The 16,732-nt window shown below is 44.0% G+C and overlaps 1 protein-coding gene and 1 long non-coding RNA gene across 6 annotated transcripts in view; one reads left to right on the top strand and one right to left on the bottom strand.

Moving 5' to 3' along the window:
- Nucleotides 1–11,788, bottom strand: part of LOC118708948 — a 41,921-nt gene extending 30,133 nt beyond the window's left edge. Inside the window, exon 1 of the long non-coding RNA XR_004984773.2 lies at nt 11,549–11,788. This is a non-coding gene — a long non-coding RNA (uncharacterized LOC118708948). The remainder of the gene's footprint in view (nt 1–11,548) is intronic.
- Nucleotides 11,789–12,265: 477 nt separating this feature from the next.
- PARD3B (par-3 family cell polarity regulator beta) overlaps nt 12,266–16,732 on the top strand; it is an 861,922-nt gene continuing 857,455 nt past the window's right edge. For all 5 annotated transcript variants that reach the window (XM_036420516.2, XM_045575575.1, XM_045575573.1 and 2 more), the window contains exon 1: nt 12,266–12,602. In XM_036420516.2, the coding sequence (XP_036276409.1) occupies nt 12,483–12,602 (120 nt within the window). In that variant the 5' untranslated portion in view covers nt 12,266–12,482. The remainder of the gene's footprint in view (nt 12,603–16,732) is intronic.

The following is a 16,732-nucleotide window of genomic DNA, read 5'->3' as shown; positions in this document are numbered from 1 at the left end:
AGGCTTGGGGAGATGGGCATTCCTATTTATCCTTGGCAGACCATAATTTGGCAATATGCATAAAGAACCCTGAAATGTTTATGAATTTTTACTCAGTAATTCCACTCCTAAGACTTTATTCTATGAAAATAATCAGATTGAAATATGAGAGCTGTCATTTCAGTATTATGTATGATGGTAAAAAAAAAATTCAGAATTATTTTAAATGTGAACATTAATCAAATAAGTACACAAATCATGGTGAATCTAAAGGATGAAACTCTATGCAGCCTCTAAAAAATTAACGTTTTCAAATAATGTTTAGTGATACAGGGAAATGCTCAGGATACCTTGTTAAGTATAAAGTGTGGAACCCACAACTCTACAGATAGAAGTTAGCTTGGGGTAACAGAATTATTTTCCTATATATTCATTTCTATATTAAAAAAAAATTTCTGCATGGAAATGTTATGTTTATAATCAAGTTAAGACAACCACTGTGTGTTATTTAAAAAGAATAGTAGCGGAGTATGTTTGCATTGATTATTCTTTGTTTACCTTCCTAGATCCTTTGTCAGCCCTATTCCCTGCCCCAGGAGAGGCCAATATTCATGGACTGCATCACTCAGACTTCCCGTGGTTGCAAGTTGCCTTTGACCAATAAAGACTCTGGCAGGAGAATGAACAGTAGGAGGAAAGAGAGTTAGGCTAACTGGTCTCCTGGCTACCAGGCACATGGGACAGAAGCTCTCTCTCTCCTTACCTGTGGTGACAGATCCTGTGGGACAACTCCCTCCCACATCTTCTTCAGGCCTCAGGCCAGCAGGCTTCTTGCTTGCTAATTTCTCAACACTAACCTTTGTTGGCTCCCATTACCCTGCCCACATCTGCAAATCATCCCCACATTAAAATATTTTCAATTAACCCTATGTGTGCACCATCTGTCTCCTGCCAGGCCCCTGACTGGGACAGTGGCTAAGGTGAGTGCACAGCAGCTGCAGGAATGTAGAGAAGGCAGAAGAAGCAGATGGCTCCTGTTCAAAAGGCAGAGGTAGTTGCACAGCGGCCAGATCAGTATCTGGGAAAATCAAAGGAGAGCTGAGTCTGGACAAAGAGTGATTGGGTTGGAGACCTCTGCAAGAAAAGTGACGATGCTGCCCAAAAGTCAGGGTTCAGATGGGGTAAATAAGAGTGCTGTGGAAGAAGAGGAGCTTAGAGCATCCCCAATACAGCATAATTTGTATGTTGGTAGTTTTGCAGCTTCTAGTGGGAAATTTGAAGAGAGTGTGCTGATATCTTCAGTTCACAGGACTTGGTAAGGCTTATGGATGGGGAGGGGCATTAGTGGATGTAGCACCATTACCTTTTAAAAGTTGTTCCATGATTTGAAGTCAAAGTACAACATTGCTAAGGGAATCCTGTCATCTTTCTAGTGTCAGATGACTTTCTTTTCAGTCTTTGCTTCTTATTCCTGCTCAAATTGGGTGCCTCGTGCTGTGTTGATTAGGCAGCAAACCCTTGTTCTTAGCCAGTGTCACTTTCACTTTCTGATCCAGACTTTGACATTTTGCACTAGTGTTGAGCTGTCCTCGTTCCAACTTGAACTGGCAACCCTTACAGACTCCTATCTGCCTCTCGGAAAGGGCAGAGGACAGACACACCTGTATAAATGGACTTCCTCAAATGCTGGACCTTGGCCTTAGAACCTGAGCCTTTAGGAAAAATGATTTGAGCAATAAAACCTTACCTGTGCACAGTGTACTTTCCAAGGACTTTCAGCTCTATCTCATTTGAGTAGTCTGGATTTTTTCTATCAGAATGCAGGTCAGGGGAAAGGCAAGCAAAGAGGCTGAGAAGCTGCCCCACAGCCAGATTCAATTCTCTTATTGTCCCCAAACCTGCCATCATAATGTCATAAGAATGTACCTTAGGTAAACAACTCCCACCCTACACTGTACCTTTCTTCCCCCACCATCAACAGAAAGGTAGTTTGGCAAGAGGTGATTTCCAAGGCTTCTATCATTTAGGTAGTCACAGAGGCTGGATCTTAGCCTGTGTGTCCAGACAGAAAGCCTTTCAGCGCCCCCAAATAATGAAGTCTTGGGGAACTGACTCAAACCAACAGAATTCACAAAAATTGAAGTATCAAACAAAATGCACTGCTCTGCCTGGCCAGGATGGCTCAGTGGTTGAGCATAGTCATGGTTCAACTCCCGGTCAGGGCCCAATCCCCAGTGTGGAGCATGCAGGAGGCAGCTGATTGATTGATGACTCGTTCTCATCATTGATGTTTCTCTCTCTCTCTCTCTCTCTCTCTCTCTCTCTCTCTCTCTCTCTCTCTACTTTTCTCTCTGAAATAAATCAATATTTATTTCACTGCTCTAAAATATTTTATCTCATCATCACAATACTAAAAGGTTCACAGATTCTACTATTAATTCCTTTTCAGACAAGGAAACAAGAACACAGAAAAGTTGAGTAACTTGCCCAAGATTCCACAGGTAGTAAGGGACAGAGCCCAGGTTGGGACACAGCCATCCACCATCCTTAATGGACACACTGGGCTTCAAGGTGGCACTCAGACTGGACATTCATAAAGTGGCATTTGGATCTCACATTTAGGCAAAATGATTTGAGCAATAAATGAGGAGACAGATGGAAATATAACCTTCAGTCAAGATTGCCTGGTGAATATTAAGCACAAACAAATGGGAGTTAGTTTTTCTTAATGAAGGGCTCTTCAGCTAAGAGTGCTTGAAATATATATCCTCCTCCATGGAGGAAAGCACCATTGATGACTGGAATCTTCCAGTGAGGGCACCACTTTCTCCATCAGTGTTGAGGACAGATAGACCAAGTTCTTGGTTTCTTCTTTTTCCTCATTTTGCCACTGAGTTTTCCTACACCATATTCTTATCTTAGATATGCTAAAGCCATTGTCTCACAGCTTTAAACATGTTAATTGCCAGGTTCTGACAACAACCATTCTTTAATCTCTTGATTGAAACTTAATCTGGAAGCTCATCAGCCAGCCCTTCACACATTATGATTTTGGGTTTGCTTTTACCGACTCTGACCTCATGCTTTTGTTCTGAATTGCTTAGTTTAACTTAGAGGTGCTTTACTGTCATTCTTAAGCATCTTCAAATTTCCCTCCTTTCTAAAGCTGATTGTGTGTGTGTGTGTGTGTGTGTGTGTGTGTGTGTGTCCTTTCTTTGCTAATGTTTGGGGCATTTTCCAAGTCAATATGATATAGTAGGCAGTTCGCAAGCAGAGGAGCAACAATAGCCCAGGTACAAAAGGTCACCAGGGCAGAAAGCCCCAGGTGCTTACCAAGGACAATTGTAAGGTGTGACTTTGCCCCCAGGGAGACCTTGCCTACCTTAGCATATCTTGGTTTAGAGTAGACCCTGATTCACTGGACATGCAGTTCAGACCCTCCGCTGACACTGTCCCTGGTCATGTGATATACCCCCTTAGACAAGTTATACCATTCTCATACAAGCCCTTACACACCACTCCCTTAAGCATTAAGCCCTGAAGATAACATGTAGGCCTCAATTGTGTTTCAGCTCCAGGCCCCGAAAAGCAGCAAGACCAGGCAGAGTGTCTTTATGGCTGACATTAAGACCACTTGGGATTATTAATGACACCCTGCCTTGTTGCTGACTGATCAGTAGAGACCAAGATGTGGAAAGGACATACCTGGGAAGCTGATGAATATGTTATTGAGATCCAACCTGCAACCTCCCCAACCCCCCTGAGACCTCCCCACCTGAGACCTTCAGATAAAGTTCCTTAAGACAAAGAACTTAGAGTGAGTGGCTCTCTCTCTCATGCACTTTCCTTCACCTTTCTTCCCTCAAGGTGCATACCTTTGTTTTCTTTCTTCTAAGCTCCAAGGCCCTTCTTTTGCCTCCGTAACTTGATTCCTGAGCCCATACAGCCCAACTGACTCACTTCTACTTCTGTGACTTTCTAAATAAACTTGCGCTTGTATTTGAGTCTTGACTCTGAATTCTTTCTTAGCCAAAACTCAAGGACCAAGGTCTAACATCTGATGTTGTTTGCCATTAACAAATAGTCATTACAAGTGTCCTGCATTTGGAAATGTAAGAAGCGTCTAGACCTTTGATGCATTATTTTATACTGATTGCTTTGCTCAAAGCACCCTGATGTTAACTGTACAGAGATGAAAGAAGTTTTCTTGGAGATGCTAGGGAGAGGGTGAGATGATATTAAATACACTGGGCACCTCTGTACTGGACAACAACCTAGGAAGAGGAGCATGACTTCTACTCCTGAGTAATCTCCAAAAGTGGCACATTTTAAAATGGAAAGTATGTTGATGTGAGGGCTCAAACTATTGAAAAGATCTTAAGAAACCTAATAGTAATATTTGATTTTCCACATATTTTCTTCACTGATACCCACTATCAGTTTGGGCGTGTGAATACACATTTGGGAAGCCAAGTTTCCAATTACCAGCCTCGTAAACTTATATAAATTAATAAGTTTACAGGTTTTACAGCTATCTCATAAACGTATGCCATTCATAAGCTGCTCATAAATCTGATACTACATATTCCATGAAATGATCTAGCACCTGACTTTAATGTTTAAAATATATTTAATAAAAAACATGATGTGTGTAAAAATATAGATGATAGCAACACTTCGGAAAAATAACAAAGGAAATGCCAAGTAGAATATAAAAAAAAAATCCTCTCAAGTCCATGTTCTTATTCTAATGATAATACCAAGAGATGTTTTACATGAAAGCATGGTTACTCTGCACAACAAAAACTGACATCAGGAGAATAGGTAAAACATTTCAAGCATCCCTAGCAATTCTCAATAGTCTAGTAAAAGCCTATCTGCTTCAACAGTAACAAAGGGCTTTCTTATGTAGAGCAAATCATGTGTTTTGAGGGATCAAGCTACAACAAAAATACTTTGGAAAACTTTTGCGCCTCAAGCACACTTGCTCAATGGGACCAACTCTAAATGGGTAAAATGTCAAGAAGGGAAGTCTATAGTCCACACCATTGCAAACCTTGAAGATGCATTATTCATGATGACCACTCTCCACTCTTTACTCTCCTACTCAACTCCAAGAATCTCATTGGACTCCCTTGCCTTGTGCCTTCCAGTGGATGTGACCTATGAAATGCACCTGTAAGCGATCAGCTGTGGGCCAATTTGTGGTTGTGTATTTATTCCCCAGCTCCCTTCCTGTTAGTGAGAAATACAGATGGAAGCATGGAGGGCAGGAGAAGGGACCCGGGGAGGGTATGGCACTCACTTTCTCTGTCACTCGTCTGGTTGTGTTTTCATGACTACAACTCCTTCTAGTTCCAGTTCTCCTCTGGACAACCCCTCTCTCTGTGCTCCCAGCTTCTGCAGGGAGTCCCTGATATGGTTTTAGCTCCTGCCAGGCTGCTCAGCACCTGCTTTCTGCTAACACTACTTCTTCCCTGCATCCAGCCAACCTTAGAGAAAGCAGCAGCTTCCTACTGTGGCTAATCTCTCAGTTGCCTTGCCATTTCCTGTTTGACTTTTTAGCTTCTCTATCACAGTGTAATTAAGTTCTTTTATTTAATGCCTTCTATTTGAGATAGGGTGTGTTTTCTGTTTGCTTCACTGGACCCCGAGTCATTTAATACACCCCCACTTCCCAGGCATGAAACAGAATAGTAGGAAGGGGCATTAAGCAATCATAGTCTATTTCAGATAAACACATGTACATGTGGAAATATTTTATAACTGTATCCATGTAGGATATTTCACTTGAATTTACTTTTATATTATTTGCTCCAACATTCGTCTTTGGAATCCTTCCCAACTTTTAACTCTAATTCTTTGTACATGAAGATGTCAGAATAATGACCATCAAAGGCTATTTTATGCATACTACTCCTTTGCTCAAGCATCTAGAGGATATTTCTTTGGTGAAGCAGATCCATGCTCCTTGGTCCAGCTATAACAGCTCTCTCAATCATCACCCTCCATCATTTCCTTCTTCCCGTATCTTTATAACCTTATATCCTATGTTATGCTCCACTGAAGCCTATCTGTTCCAGTGAGACTATCATGCTTGCCATTCTTAACATTCAATTTCCTGTTCTCTACCATGTGTTTCCACTAGGGCAGTAGCATCCTTTCTTCTCACACAATAAGATTTGTACAGAATAAGCATAATGATTTGTAATTAATAATGCATCATCATATGGATTTTTTTCTGGATTTCTCTCTTCTTAAATATTAGCATTTTCTAGGGTTCTACTCTAAGCCATGTTGCCTTTTTATTCTAAATTTCTTTTCTGGATGATACCTCCCATTCTGACGAGTTTAAATTCAAATCTATGACTCCTAAACTTATATACTGAGTCTTCAGACTCTCCAGTGCTTCAAGTCTTATGTTTCTAGCTAACTAAACACCTCTATGTGGGCGCCTTGCAGGCACAAGAACTCCAAATGCCCCAAACTGACCTTAATTTCCTTTCCTCACTATCCTTACACCCCCTTTCCAAGATTCTCTAGCTTTAATTAATAATGTCACCTCTCAACTAGAAACTGATGCCTTTCTTGATGCCCCCTTAAAGCCTACCATTTTAGATCTGTCAAAAATTCTGAAACATCTCTTGAATTCATCCTTCCTCACCAACAATATTGCCTCAACCCTTTAGGAGGACATTCTTGTAGACAATCTCTTCAACTTCAACTTATTCCCGGCCTCTTTCTCCTGGCTCCTTAATGCACAGACCAAACTGGTTTTCTCTTAATTTTTTAAAACACACCAGTCTTGGGAATATTTGCAGTCGCTGTTCCTTTTAATCTAAGTTCTGCACAAAGTTTTTTTTTCTTCTTTTTTTTCCCTCTTGTTCATTCAATCTAAACAGGTTCTCATTTCCCCCAATATTCCCTATCACACAGCCTGCTGTTAATAGCCTTCATTACACCTTATCACAATCTGCGAACATTTTGTTGATTTGGTTAGTCTTTTATCATCTCTTTCTCACTAGAATCTAAGCTTTGTGATCACTGTAAGGCTCAACAGATTACAGGTGTAGAGAAAATACTGTGGGATAGAGATATGAATGATGGAAGGAATACACTAAGGAGGGGCCTTGGTCTGTCTCCCAGCTCCTCTGGATTGCACCATGCACAAATCTGATCACGTCACTGTCCTGCTTAAAGTCCTTTAATGGTTTTCTATTTTCTGTAATAGTCGTTCTAACACTTACAAAATATTTTCTTTTCTTTTCTTTTCTTTTTTTCTTTTTTTGAGATTTACAAAGGTAGCAAGAACAAGGGTTCAGAATCTTCTGTTTAAATTGGAAGTTCTGGAACAGACAGAAGAAGGAGCTCTTCCCAAAACTGCTCTCCCCTGCCTCAACCCACCTCCTCCACTGGGCCCCACCTCCGCTGTGGGTGTGGCCATCTTGTGGCAGCCATCTTGTGAGACATGAGGGCTAGATGCATGAGGGCATGACAACCACCCAGGCTATTATTAGTATAAATATCTACTGCCAAATGTCAGTTCTCTGTGTACCTGTAAGTCCCTTCTCCAAGTGAAGGGCTATACATGCGTTGTAGAAGAAGAGTGCATGAGCTTGGGGGAAGTAAATAGGATTAAAAAGAGAATTCTTGATTGCAACCTCACCTCAGTTCAGCAGCTCTCCTTGGATAACAGCTGGCTTGAGATTTTCCCTGATCATTGCCACTGGCCACCTTCTTCAATCTGTCATTGCAACCTAGTGGTGAGAAGACCTGGTGCTGTGCTGAGTGGGACCTATTACTAGTGTTTGGTGCCCGCGAGGCCTCATGTGCTTCAGAGAAGGAGATCACACAATGAGGAAAAAGCGTCCAGCTGTTGATCAGCTCTAACTGCAACATCATTGCTTTGTTGGTTTGTTACTTTTATTTTTTTAAGAGACAGTTCATAATTCAAGTCCTTTTCAAGAAACATAATCAAGTGTCCCGACCCACGGGGCAACAACGGGGGTACGCAGGAACCACCTAAGAGAATGAAACAAACAAGGAATGCGAAAGAATGGATGCAAGACAAGGTTCTGATCAAGCCTCAACTTTATTCTTTGAAATGGCTGTATTTATACAGCAGAAACAAAGGGGGGCAGGGTTGCCTATGCAGAGGGGTCTTTGGCAGTGTATAATTGGTTTAGGCACTGAGTGGCAAGGTGGTAAGGTATCTGGCAACACAGGATTGGCTAACTGCCAGGGCAGCGTAACATTCCAAGGTGTAACATTCCAAGGCTGGGCTATCTAGGGGGGAGGATCAGGAAGGGGAATTTGCAAAGATGCTAAGTGGCAGGTTAATCTTATCTTCTGGCCAAACCCTCAGGGCACCGCATAACTTCTGCTAGAAGGAACTTAATTCTATTTCCTTAAGATTGAGTTGCTTGTCTCAACTCTGATGGCTCCCAACATAGGACATTAAAATTCATAGAGTAGAATCCAGTAGAAGGAAGTCTAGCTGAATCATTATGGAGAGCTGTGAGTCTTACCTATAAAGCAGGTGTGAATAAGGACCTTTTAAAAGGCTGATGATCCACAGTACCCTCTTCAGGATGTAAAGCATTGTTATTAGTGCCTTAGCTAAGCTACAGAAATAGTCAAAAAATGATTGCCATCAGGCATTTAGAGACAGATGTCTCAAGAAAAACTCATTCTTGCCAAATCCTTTGCTTTGGAAATGGAAGGAAAGAATTTTTAAAAAATTACACTCATTTTTCTCTTTCTTATGATATCACTCTGGCACCTATTTTCATAAGAAAGCTAAGAACATAATCTGTTGTACTAATTGCTCCAAGGGTCTTAGAAAGATTATCTCCAAATCAATTAATTTTGTGATAAATAATGCTTGTTATAAATAATTCATTGAAGAGTAAAAATACATTCCTGTCTTAATAGTGCAAGTCATCAGAATGAACGATTGGTTGATTATATATTAAGAATTACCAACTTCATCCACTATATACCGAACAGCACCTGACAATTTAGTTAGAATCTTTATAAGTCAGAGCTATCTAATAATATTGGCCAGTGTTATTGGTCTCTGCATAACACATTTTCACTGGCTACTCCAAAGCTTGCTAAACTGTTGGATAAGAAATGGGAAAATATCACACCACAGGCAATATTTACCCATCCAACGGCAAAACAAGAAAATGGAACCCAGGCCTAGAATCTTCTCGTGTGACTCAATCAAGGCAAATTATTTATTGTCTTCTGCCCAGGAGGCCTCATGGGACATGAAATATTGATTTAGGAATTTGCTGGGCATGAATGTCTTTGTGTTGCAACTGTGTTCTTTTACATAACTTCTTAATATATGATAAAATGTTTCTATTCATGCTGTGATAAGGCTGAAGAAGAAATTAAATGTGGCTATTTAATAAACACGAAATGTAAACACTAAACTCTTTTATAATTACTAACTTGGGGGTCATTAAAAATTTCACTCCATGGCGTGCAGGATTGCACAATGCATTGTTTATATCCATGCCTGGCTTCATCTCTTCATTCATCTCAGAATCTCACAACCTCTGCTTGCATCTCACAACACCCAATTTCAGTCTTTCTGAGAATGGAATCTGCAGAGTCTGTGTATCCTTCACGGTTCACCCAGGGCTTCTCAAAGCCAGGACATTCTCTAAGTCAGGGCTACAGCTATCGGTGAGGGGCTGAGGCTGGGCCAAGAGGAAGTTTGTGGAATGAAGAAGAGCAGGAGCTATTCATGACCTGAGCAGAAGAGGAGGATTCCGGAGCAACTGAAAAGCCATGAAGCATGTAGAATGGCAACATACAAAAGTTATTTCATCAGCTAAAAATTTGCTCCATATAATTTTATATGTCCTAATAACATTTGATATTGAAAGTAAGGGGGCTATACATGAATGCACCGCATTAGCACTTATTTATTCCTTCATTTGCTCTACTCACTCGGTACTTCCTGTGTAAAATCAGCAGAGCAGTTCCTGAAGACTCTGCCTCAGGCCTGGGTTCTAATGCAGCCTCTGCTACTTTCTAAGAGTGTGATCTTAACCCCCCTTGGCCTCAGCTCCTCATGCTTAAAAGGAAGATAAAATTCTCTCTCTTGTAAGATCATTGTAGAGGAAAACTACAGACACATGATATATGATATATATATATATATATATATATATATATATACACACACACACACACATATGTATTTTATATTCCCTGAAAAACAGTGCCTGGCAGATACCTAAATCTAAATCTATAGTGTTCAATAGTTATCAAATTCACTGTTGTTTCACAGTTTCTACTTAACTTCTCTCATCTGTAGGCCTTGTCTCCCCTCCTATCTAGGAACTCCTTGACAGTTGGGAAGTGGTCATATTTCCTGGTGGCTACTTGTTTTCTGTCTTGCCATTTGTTGAGGGTTTCCTCTTTCCCCTTTTCTCAGGTCGATATGATTTAGTGACGGGTGAGCCTGGTCTGGCCCATCACTGTTGCCTTCATCTCGCCAGAGGAGGGTGTGGACTCTACCTTGGATATGTCCTCACCCAGAAAGGGTGAGTGACGCCTGGGATGGCTGGCTCTAAGGCTGGGCATCTTTGTCTCCTTTGGGAGACCCTGCCTGAGCATGGAAACCACACCAAGATGCTCAGAGCTAATAGGGGGAGAGAGGAGGCCCCTGAGGACGTCGGTTTTAGGTTTCAATCTTGCCTCAAAAGAGTGCTCCAGGAACTCCTGATTTTAGAAGGAAATACATTCTGTCCTTAGTTTATTTAAAGTAGTTAGCTTTGTATTTGCTAACAAATTATACTAATAATATTTTCTTAAAATCAACTTGATCTGCATGATCCTCTTTGAGGCCAATGACTGCCTATAAGGCCCTGCATATCTTTAAGACAACCAATATATATTTATTGCATGTATAAATGAGTTAAAAAATTAAAACTCTCAAAGCACATGAGCCCACTAACTTAATCTACACATTGTCATACTGTCCTTGGCAATTCAAGTTCAATGTAAGTGTCTTGACATAGAAACAAACCCTTTTATAGAGAAACACATGATGTAGCCCAAGGATCAGCGCTGGACGGACTGGTTTGTTGAGAGAACTGATTGGGGAGACCATAGACCAGCTTCGGGAGAAATGATTTCCTTTCAGCATAACTGACTCCATGGTCAGCTCAGTCCCTTAACCTCAATGAACTCCACTCTTCATTCACAGAATGGGAAAAGATTCACTTTACAGGGTTGATGTTAGGCTTAAAGGAGCTCATTTGACTTGGGAGTTACAAACGATGCACGCGGCATTTGCTGAATTCCCTACCCCCTTTCCCCATAAGCATATCTCAATTGGTGATGGATCCACACCTGCCAAATCATGAATCTAAACATTTTAAAACTGTTTTTCCCTCCAAATGCACAACAGGAGGCACATTTCGGAAGAATCTATGCAAGCATACACCATCATATGTGGGCCTGGGGTACAACTTTTGTGGGAACACTGTCTTCCTCTGTAAAAGGAATGGTTCCACTGCACGTTATCCCCCCAAGAACCCCTTACCTTTTGCCATCTCGGGGCTCCAGAGGGCAGATGCGATGCTGGCTGAAGACAAGCTCCAAGCAGGCCCAGGCTTCTGCTGCAGCCCAATACCTGCGAGAGGCCTGCCCTGGGGCGTGTGGTGGGCGTGGCACAAAGCACCTGCTCCCGCGCCCGCCTCGAATCTTGCTCCAATCCCCGCATTTAAGGGTGTACCAGCTCTGCAGACGCCCAGCGAGTCCCTCAAGTGTGCTTTATGGGATCCGGTTTCCATTCCCCAGTGGGTAGCTCCCGGGTCCCGTTACAGTTCCCCAGAGCTCCGTGTGCGCTGGGGGAACCGGGCCCAGGAGAGACCGAGTGAGGGGACCGGGCTCCAGTTACCTGCCAGTCGGCGCGTTCCCCGCCCCGCGCCGCCGGGGGAGCGGCGGAGCCGGCAGCGCCGCGGCCCCTTTAAGAGCCGGGCCCAGCCGCCCCGGGGCCGCGGGAGCCCAGCGCGCCGCCGCGGACTGAGTTGGGACCCGGCGCAAAAGTTTCCTCCCAACTCCGGCCCCGCCGCCGCCGCCCACTCCGCCCGGGCCTGGGCCGCCCCGCCGCCAGGGCCAGGCCGGGCCGGGCCGGGCCGGACGGCAGTTTCGCTTTGGCGCGCGGAGCAGCCGCCGCGGCCGGGCCCCAGCGGGAGCCGGACCGGGAGGAGGAGCCCCGCGCGCCCCGGCCCCGCCACCTGGGAGGCAGCCCTACCTTCCCGCCGCCTCTCCTGCCCCGATCCCCGATCCCTGCCCCCTCCGGAGCCCGCCCGCCCGCCCCGGGGCCGAGGGCACTGCTGCGAGCCCCGGGCCCTGCGGGGGCGCCGGGGAGGGACCCCGGGCCCGCGGGTGCCTGCCGCGCGCCCCCCGAGAGGGGCTGCCCCGCCGGGCCAGACACCTGTTCGCAGGCCCGGCGAGCCGCCCGCGGGGCCAGGATGAAAGTGACCGTGTGCTTCGGCAGGACCGGCATCGTGGTGCCCTGCAAGGAGGGCCAGCTGCGCGTGCGGGAGCTCACGCAGCAGGCGCTGCAGCGCTACCTGAAGACCCGGGAGAAGGTGAGGCTGCGCCGCCGGGGGCGCGGGGCGGGGCGGGGCGCGGCCGCCGCGGGGGCTCCCCGGAGCGCAGGGGGAGGCCCGGCGCCCCGAGGACCGCCGGCCGGCCGGCCACGCTCAGAGGCCTCGCAGCGCCCGGGCAATTTGATTTCTCACAACCTGTGGCCGCAACTTTTGGGTGTTGCTGATGGAAGCGACCTGGGTGACTCTGGGAGTGTGTGGGCCTTCCATCTCCATCTCCAAGGGGTGCGGTGGGAGGAACAGAACCGCAGTGTGGGGGTCTCTGGAGGGGGGCGGGGGGGTTGGTAATGCAGGATCTTGAGCCCTGATCCAAGCTCACTGCCCCGGACTCCGCTTTTAGTCAAGTTCGCAGGTGATTGATTGGCAGGACCCTAGTGTGAGAAGCGCTCTTTGTAAGTGGTTGGAGGGAAAGCTTTCCAGGGAAGCCTGGAAGGTGCTGCTGGCCTCAGGTGTAGTGTTGACCCCCCAAGGCCCACCCTGCTGGGCCTCCTTGGGGTGTGAAAGCTGCCTGGCGCAAGTGACATGCTGGGAAGTTGTAACTGACTTGGCCCTTGGAATTTCAACCTCTCCAGCCAGCTGTCCCCCTAGGAGACTGGGCAGGAACTTAGGTGGAAGGATGCTGTTTGCTTACACCGGTGGTCGGCAAACTCATTCGTCAACAGAGCCAAATATCAACAGGACAACGACTGAAATTTCTTTTGAGAGCCGAAAACCCACTTCTTCGCACGGGCCACGAAGGTTTTCAATCAAACTGTACGTGGCGAGTCCACACGTGGTATTTTGAGGAAGAGCCACACTCAAGGGGCCAGAGAGCCGCATGTGGCTCAGGAGCCTCGGTTTGCCGACCACTGGCTTACACCAATCAGCCTACGTGTCAAGTGTTTATCTTTTAATGCCACACATTTCACGAACATTTTCTGCGTGTGTGGTCTGTGTCACAGAGTGGACGACTATTGAAATGAGGTCCAAGACTGTCCCTAACTCTGTCCCAGAACTCAGAAACAAGTAAACATCAAGGGAAGCTCAGGCAGTGTTTCTAAGCATGTACACAAGACTTAGCTGGACGCTAGGACCCCTGTGAGGCGCTTGGGTAGCAGGCGTCTTCAAACTACGGCCCGCGGGCCACATGCGGCCCGCAGAGGAGTCTGATCCGGCCCGCCAGGTTTTTTGGGCAGTGAGCGCAGCCGAGGTGTTACAGTAGGAATTAGTAGTTCATATAGTCCGGCCCTCCAGCTCTCTGAGGGACCGTGATCTGGCCCCCACTTTAAAAAGTTTGAAGACGCCTGATAGGGCTACTTTCTGTGTCTTCATCAATGGAGAAGGCATGGCACCCTCCTGAAACAGGCTAAGTCATAAACTCTTGCTTTCGAGACCAATTGTTCTTTTATTGTTTGTTCTCACGCTGTGAGAACTGTGGAAGTGGTGTGTTGACCAATGTAATGATGGGAAGATGTGATTTCCTGAATGGCTTACAGGTTAGCCAAGGCATAAAAATGATTTTGTTCCTTCAAAGATACAGTTTGGGCAGTTAAGAAAAATCTCCGTACCTTCTGTGCCCCCGCTAAAAATTATTATTCAGGGAAAATAAATTCTACTCTGGATAAATACATGTTTACGTTGCCTTGGACAATGAAGGGCTTGAGAATTGTAGAGGGAGAGGGTCTGTAAATATATTAAATAAAATACCCAAAGCTGAACTCTTTACTAATAACATTGGGGTAGAGCAGGGAAAATAATCAAAGTGGCCTATAAAACTACGAGTATCCACTCTAATATCTCGTAATTACATTATTACAATAGCTTGTGCTGTTTACATTGTGTAATTCAGTTAAACTGAGATGTACACATGTAACCAATTGTCTTTGAAGTCATATTTCTCTTTATTATATATATTGATTTTTTTTTACAGAGAGGAAGAGAAAGAGATTGAGAGTTAGAAACATCGATGAGAGAGAAACGTCGATCAGCTGCTTCCTACACACCCCTTACTGGGGTTGTGCCCGCAACCAAGGTACATGCCCTTGTCTGGAATCGAACCTGGGACCCTTCAGTCCACAGGCTGACGCTCTAGTCTAGGGGTGTCGAACTCAATCAGAGAAGGGGCCAAAATCTAAAATCCAGCCTAAATCGCGGGCCAAATGGTTTACTGAACAGTCACAAACTGTCATTGTGATGGAAACGCAGCGGAGTGCAGTGATGACAGCGCGGTGCGGGCCACATTGCAAGGCCTGGCGGGACGGATTTGGCCCGCGGGCCTTGTGTTTGACACATGTGCTCTAGTCTATCCATTGAGCCAAACCGGTTTCAGCTGAAGTCATATTTCCCTAACTTCTGAAAGTAAGCTAAGGTTAATAGTAACAACATTATTCTAGGTTAATTATTAAAGTAGATCTTACTGAAGGATTGTCTTACTGAGATGATGAATTATTTTCATTTTTAAATCTATTAAAATTATTTATGCCCTAAAATTATATATATCTTTAGAAGTTTAGTACATGAAGCTGCCTAGGTAATAGAAGTAAGATACAAGCTTATAAATAGCATGTAGGAAACTAACTAGGTGATATTTAATGTATTATAATTTGATCTTAAAAGATGTTAAAAAGTTATTGATATTCTGGACTGAAACATAATTTATAATATCACAAAATCCATAATGTAATTGTATTGATCCAGTTTACTTTATTACCAGACATTAAATTTTCTGTTTCTGTTTATGTATTAGTGAATGTGGCATTTAAAGGTCACCTGCAGCTTATAAATCCTCCCTCCCTCTTTTTGTTTTTTTTGTTTTTTTTGTTTTTAAAATCTCAATTTAATAAGTGGCAAGTGATATTTTTCCCTCCTCCCCAAACATTTCTCTCTCATAATTCCATTTTAAATGATATTGTAATCATAATAAGGATTAACTAGTATAAAGCGAGATTCCTAATGAAACTAAAATGTCAAGAAATACTCGGACAAATTCCATGCTCTCATCCATTGAACTCAGAAAATAATGGGAAAAGATCAGAAATATCAAAATTCAGTTTGAAAAACAATTTGTTATAAGTTCATTTTTAAAACCCAGTGAAAATGAATTAAAAGAGTGAAAATGATTTTATTATTATTATTTTTAAAATATATTTTATTGATTTTTTACAGAGAGGAAGAGAGAGGGATAGAGAGTTAAAACCATCTATCAACTGCCTCCTGCACACCCCCCACTAGGGATGTGCTGGCAACCAAGGTACATGCCCTTGACCAGAATGGAACCTGGGACCTTTCAGTCTGCAGGCTGATGCTCTATCCACTGAGCCAAACCGGTCTCGGCGAGTGAAAGTGATTTAAAAGGCTTGCTTCCCTGGACAACAAGATTTTACACCCTGCATGTAATAATAATAACTAACCTGAATCATGCTTACTCTGTGCAGGCACTGTCCTAGGGGCTTGACATGTATTAAATGACTTACTCCCCTAGTGTACTATTATTCCCATTCCACCGATGGGGAGAAAAGTCACACCTCAGTAACAGATGTTACTTGCACGTTGTGGAATTAGAATTGGACCTCAGGAACTGGCTTTCCAGGTCCTTACCCTGTCACTCACTACACAGCCCAGTAGGTTATTATGCGCCGGAATTCCCCCACCTTGTTTATTTTAAAAAGACAGTCCCATCTACAAACTGCTACAACAACATAATGACAAAGCAATTTTGTTTCTTGCTGAGAGGCAGGACATCCACAGTGTCCTCTTGATTATCTTTTACTGTAGGGATCTATCTGTTTATAAGGAAAAAGTCTAATTTCCGAGACAAATATTGCAGGATCTGCAAACAAAGTGTGAAAAAGGCCCCTCAGTCTAATGACAGATGGAAAAATGGGCTAGATCTCATCGAGGAAGAGAGTGCTGCTCAGAAAAGAAATTTGGTGGGAACCCAGTGTAAGCTAAGTTGGTTTCTTTCGGGTCCCTGAATAATTTAGATGGGAGAAAGTCAGATTTCACGATTGAGGGTAGATTCGGGGTTTCTAAAGTTTGGAGGGTAAGTGAAGGCCACGGAGGGCATTCTGGGTTTTGTGGGCAGCATCAGAGAAGTATCTATCTGTTGCTGAGAAGAAACAAATAAGATTGGT

The sequence above is a fragment of the Pipistrellus kuhlii genome, unplaced genomic scaffold (assembly GCF_014108245.1).
Source record: "Pipistrellus kuhlii isolate mPipKuh1 unplaced genomic scaffold, mPipKuh1.p scaffold_m20_p_7, whole genome shotgun sequence".
NCBI classification, from domain to species: domain Eukaryota; kingdom Metazoa; phylum Chordata; class Mammalia; order Chiroptera; family Vespertilionidae; genus Pipistrellus; species Pipistrellus kuhlii.
This window is presented reverse-complemented; position numbering and strand designations above follow the sequence as displayed.